This window comes from Tupaia chinensis, unplaced genomic scaffold, assembly GCF_000334495.1.
Source record: "Tupaia chinensis unplaced genomic scaffold, TupChi_1.0 Scaffold000708_1, whole genome shotgun sequence".
NCBI classification, from domain to species: domain Eukaryota; kingdom Metazoa; phylum Chordata; class Mammalia; order Scandentia; family Tupaiidae; genus Tupaia; species Tupaia belangeri.
In genome coordinates, this window is record NW_006160231.1 from 1,136,425 (window position 1) to 1,142,424 (window position 6,000).

Consider the following 6,000-nt stretch of genomic DNA (forward strand, 5'->3'; position numbering starts at 1 on the left):
TAAGAATCAGATGTTTGGACAATGTGGGCTTTTTGTGTTTTTGTGTGTGTTTTTGGATTTTTGCCATAGGATGCTGGATGCTTGCCAGAGAGACAGAGACAGAGAGGGGAAGTGAGAAGTCACTCCCCCTGGGGGATTGCCACCTTACAGTCCCTTCCCTTCCATTCTCCTATTGGGAGTTGGGCATGCACACATAGGCACCAGCATATGCATTGAGCCCCTGGATCTGGGACCCAAACTGTGGATTTGCCAGCTGGGGTCCAGCACCTTCACCCCCGCACCACCTGCCAGACCTGGACAATGTGGGGCTTTTTTTTTTAGACAGAGATTTTTGCTATAGGTTGCATGTACTTGCTGGACAGAAAGTAAGAAATCACCCCCCCAAGGGGGATGGCCACGCAGCAGTCCCTTCTCCATTCTCTCTTGGGATCTTGGACATGCACACATATGTGCCCCAGTGTGAGTTTTAAGCCGCTGGGTCTAGGACTTGAAGCATGGTCAACCACCTGGGAACCCTGTGACGTAACCATTACGTCATCTGCTGGTCCCTGGATAATGTTTTAACAGATGGGTTAAAATATCTTCAAAAGCCCAGAAACAAGTGGCACAGCGGAGTCTGATTAAATCTGATCTCCTTTGAAAATCTTTGTTGATCATGGGAGGAAGGGCAGCAGGAAGAAGTGCTCCTGTTTAAGTACCAGTCGGCTCACTTCGAAACAGGGGCCTGGTCGTTGAAATAGTGATCACCAGAAGCATCTTTTTCTCTTTTTTTTACTTGCCAGGGGATGTGTGGACTCCCCAGAACAGAGAGGAGCACCCTCCAGTGGGGCGTGGTTGTGCTGCCATCCCTTTTCCTCCACTTCTCCATCCTGTCAGGATTTTGAGCACGCACGAGTAACCAGCGAGTTTTTTAGTCATAGGGGCCGGATTTGAACCATGCTCAGCTATGCGGGATTCGGCTTCCTTAACCACTAGGCTTTGAAGCCAGCCCTCATTATAAGCTTCTTAAAGGTTGATGTGTATTGCCTGTTCTTCTGGAATTATAGATACAGGGCATTTTTAATGTGTCTTGGTTCTTGTCTTATACAGGGTCTCATAAGTTCAGACCTTAATAACATGTTTTTGTACCCAAAGATACTTAGTTTTCCATTTTTTGATTATTAATATACTTTAGTAGATTATCTTTTTTTTTTTTAAAGAGAGATTTTTCCTATAGTTGTGTGTGTGCTCTCCAGAGAGACAGAAAGTGAGAGATCACCCCCCAACGGGAATGGCCATGCCGTGACCCCCTTCTCCTTTATTTAGACTCCTCTCGGGATTTTAGGCACACACACATCCCCGGCATGAGTTTGAAGCCACCAGGTCTGGGACTCGAACCGCGATCAACCATGTGTGGGAGTCCAGTGACATAACCATTACACCATCTGCTGGTTTGAATAGATTATCATTTTGAAATTCTTTTTGTTTCTAACTTAAACATAAATTTATTTATTGTTCTATAATTTGGATATTATGCATTTTTCTTTTCCCATAACCAGTACCTGAATATAATCATAAACGTTAAGGACATCAGTTAATAAAGTTTAGTATCATTCCCACAAATAACTAAAGCTTTTCACTTATACTCTTAAAAAAAATTGTCTGCCTTTTCTCTGAACTTTTGAACTGATTTCTTGCTTTTCTCTCTCTTTCAATCTTTTCTTCATGGATTCCAAAGGAAAAGGTATAGTAATTTTATTTTGCATGAACGATTCTTTTTTTTTTTTGACCTTTCTAAGTGTTGAGAGAAAATGCTAGCAATTATAGTTGATGCTTTCTTATGAAATGCTTAGTAAAAAGAAAACCCAGTTATTTGAAATGTTGGTTAAGCAAGGAATTGTGAGAAACTATAAATACTTTTATGTTTTATTTTAACTGAAAGTATAAAGTTTTCATTTTTCCCCTGATCTTTTGATATAGTCCAAAGCCTTTTCTTTGCATTTGTATTTGCCCTTCGGAGGTCTACAGCATTTTTTCTTTTCTTTTCTTTCTTTTTTTCTTTTCTTTTCTTTTCTTTTCTTTTCTTTTCTTTTCTTTTCTTTTCTTTCTTTCCTTCCTTCCTTCCTTCCTTCCTTCCTTCCTTCCTTCCTTCCTTCCTTCCTTTTTTTTTTGGCATAAACTTCATCAATATAGGTCATGTAGATTTACAATTTTAATTTTTAAAAATAAGGTGAAGACAGGCACACCTGTGACTATCAGTGAGTGTAAAAATCTAGATTTATTTTTTGAAATAAGTGGCTTTAACACCTCTTTTTGTTGTTGTTTGTTTTTTAATTTGCTATAGGACATGCAAGCTTGGCAGGGAGGGAGAGAGAGAAAGAGAGAAACCAGTCACTCCACAATCCCTTCTCCTCCATTCTCCTCGCAGGATGAGGGACACACAAGCACACACACCAGTGTGGTTTTTCAAGCCACTGAGTCAGGGACTCGAACCGCGTAGTCGGCTATGTGGGATCCAGCCACCTTAACCACCAGTCCACCTGACTGGCCTGCAAAATACTAGAATTTTTTTTTTTTTTAATTACGTATAAATTTTGAGTCAGCAGGTAGTGTGGTGGTTAAGGCACTGGACGCACCCTATAGCAAAAACCTCACCAAAAAAAAAATTCTGTTCTTTCCATATACCAAAATCAGTCGGGACCAGCAGTTAGTGGCTATGTCGCTGGACTCCCATGTAGTCGACCATGGTTCACATCCCAGACCCAGTGGCTTAAAACTCACGCCAGGTACATGTGCGTGTGTGCCCAAGATCCCAAGAGGAGAATGGAGGAGAAGGGATTGTGGCGTGGCTATCCCCCCAGGGGGTGATTTCTCGCTTTCTGTCTCTCTGTCTCTCTCTCTCTGTCCCGCGAGCACACGCACCCTATAGCAAAAAACCTCTCCCCCCCAAAAAAAAAAATCAATCCAGTATTCTTTCTTCACCCTAACTTGTTTTAATTAGTTCCCAGAGACCACCAAAGAAAGAAATGCAAATACCCTAGAGGGGATCAGACTGAACTGTATGTACACTCTACTTTTCTCTGTCAGCATGCACCATTCTTCAATACTATTCTTTTATCTTTTATTCAAACTAAAATATTCTCTACGACTAAAGGAGAAGAATAGAGGTCTCATTAGAAAATATTTTTCATCAATGATTATAAAATAGCTGGAGTAGTTTCGGCTGACTTCTAGCTAACCAATGGGATTAAAGCCCTCTGCCCTGGAAAGCTTACTGACTCAAAACCAGGCGCACTGCTATCTCCAAATCGCTGCTGCTTACCAAGAATCAGCTGTGTTCACTCACAAACCTGCCGACGTTATTGTCATATTACCGCACTTTACAAACTTAAATAGTACATAAAACAGATGAGATGATGAAACAGTTAGAAAAGAAACAGCTCTTGTTTCCCTGAATACTAATGAATGCTTTAAAAAGAACCTGGTAAAGATGAGTTGCTGTATAAAACTGTCATCGGATAAAATGTTGACAAGATAATAGTAAAAGACTGAAAAAAAGTTTCGTTAAAATCTAGAATTTTGAGGTCAGCAGTTAGAATGGTGGTTGGGGTGCTGCAGTTCAAGTTGAGGACCTGGAGGCTTGCTTTCTCACTTTCTGTGTGTGTGTGTATGTGTGTGTGTGAGTACACATGCCCTATAACAAATTTAAAAAGAATAATCAAAAATTTTTAAAAAGAATTATTTATTTAATTTTATTCATTCATTCATTTTCATTTGTTCAGAGATAGACAGACACACAGAGAGAAGTGAGAAAGCAAGCCGCCAGGTCCGAGACTCAAACTGTGAATGGCCATGTGGGAGTGACCAGAGAGGGACAGTGTGTAGACAGTGAAGGGAGGCCCAACCAAGTGCTGGAGGAGAGGAGACAACTCTAGGTTATACACGTGGGTTTCACTGTTTGGTTTTCTAGGCAGTTAGATTTGGTAGGCGTGCACACTCGCTCTCCTCTCCTTCCCTCCCTCCCTTCTCTTAGTATCAGAAGGCAGGGGTACTCACCATAGAGACCACAAGAAACACCCCCCAGTGGGTCGTGGTCACACTGCAATCCCTTCTCCATTTCTCCAGTCTTGTCGGATTTGGGGCAGGCATGTATGTGTGCCAGGCATGTTTTTCAAATCACCAGGGCCGGATGTGAACCATGGTTAGCCATGTGGACCCTGACTTCCCTAACCACTAGGCCATGAAGCTGGACCCTTAGGCAATGCTTTCTTAAGTTTTTGACTTCATTGTTTTCAAGTGGGTGCAATAACGAACTCTATACAAAGTAAGCATGGCCCAGGAGAAGCCCTTGAGGAATTTCTTATAATTACTAGTTAATACAATTTAACAGATAGAAGACTCTGGGCAAAGCGAGGTGACTAAGGCAAGCTCCTCGCCCTTACTGAACTTGACCTTGTAGAGATTTGAATTTTATTTGCTTTTAGCCTATCAGATGTGGATGCTTGAAATAATTTTCTGAAGTAGTTTAAATGTTTACTGTGTAATTTTATTTGCACAATTAATTTGCTTAGTAAATCTTTTTTCCATGAATAACATAAATTTAAGCCAAATTCTAAATTTATACGTTTTAACTTCTGAGGTTTCAAAGCTATTTTGAAAGAAGATGGATATCCCTGTTAGTTTGCATCTTGAAAATGACGATAAATGTAATTCTAGGAAGAGACAGAAGAGTTGGTTTTCCAAGGAGATAGAGATTTCTTAGAGATTTTTCAACTTACTCATTTGTAAGTTTTGTATGTTTCCTTATAGGTCTGTTTCTTTTTCTTATATTATTACTGTCTCAATAAACATATTTTAAAGCGAGCATAGCTTTTTATTTGTGTTACCTCCCATGTCTTTGAGACTATGCCCATACCCTACACACACACGTACATGCACGCGTAGATATGAACGTTGCTCCCACTTCCCTTATCGGCTTTACAAACTGCGTTTTTTAGATCAGAATCAAGCGTTGCGGCTTTGTCTGGGCAGCACCAGTGTTGGCGGGCAGTACGGCGCCATCTCCGCCCTCAGCATCAACAATGACTGCTCGCGGCTTCTGTGTGGCTTTGCCAAAGGACAGGTAAGACGCGAACTTTATTTTATCCATAGACAGTGTTCTTTTTTAAAAATTTATTTATTTACAGTCATTCATTGTATATTAATACAGTATACAAAATGAGATTTTCCATCCAGAACACATTGTATATTGATTCAATCAAGGATGTTGCCATACATGTTACTGTCAGCAAGTAATTCTCTATTTCTTGTTTCTTGTATGTTTTGCCCTTTTTTTCCCCCTTTGATTCCCTACCTCTCACCCTCTGCCATTTCCCCCCCTTATCCCATACTGTCTCTGGTATCTACAGTTGTTTTCCATGCCTTTTTTCCCCTCAATTTTATTGATTCACTAAAGATCTTAATTAAGTTAAAAATTTTCATTAGCAAGCACAATATATATTGATCTATGAACACATGTCTGACTTTAGGCGTAAACTTCAGTGAATAAAGTGAACATACTATAAAGTAGCACCTCACTGGGGCTGTAGAGCTTACTGCAGTCATTAAATAGGTACTAATACGTATTTTTTAATGCATTTTTTAATGTCAAGAAAAAGTTTTTGTTTTGATAGATCAAGAAAATAAAATGTTAAGAAAAATTACTTAAATCTTAAAGCCAGGATTCAGTTCAAATAATAGGTATATGCATTTATCAGTAGTTCAAGGGAAGACAGACATCCTTAAATATGGAAATCAAAGTATCGAAGAAAATCAATAATGTTTTAGTTTAAAATAAAAAATTCTATTTCACTAGATCAGACTCATGTAATTAATATCTCTTCTATTGAATTTGCAGTGTTACTGCATTCTTCCATTTAAATCCTAGAAGTTAACATTCAACATTATTATTGATATTTCTGAACTTGTCCCTGCCATTTTCTTGGTCATTTCTTATTCTCTCTCTTTTTTTTTTTTTTGGAG

General features: G+C 39.4%; 1 protein-coding gene across 9 annotated transcripts in view; it reads left to right on the forward strand.

Moving 5' to 3' along the window:
• Window positions 1–6,000, forward strand: part of VPS8 (VPS8 subunit of CORVET complex) — a 255,683-nt gene that overhangs the window by 35,832 nt on the left and 213,851 nt on the right. For 7 of the 9 annotated variants that reach the window (XM_014592535.2, XM_014592539.2, XM_014592532.2 and 4 more), the window contains exons 8-9: window positions 1,718–1,723; window positions 4,977–5,101. In XM_014592535.2, coding sequence (XP_014448021.1) covers window positions 1,718–1,723; window positions 4,977–5,101 — 131 coding nt within the window. The remainder of the gene's footprint in view (window positions 1–1,717; window positions 1,724–4,976; window positions 5,102–6,000) is intronic. The other 2 variants (XM_014592540.2, XM_014592537.2) reach the window with 1 other exon arrangement.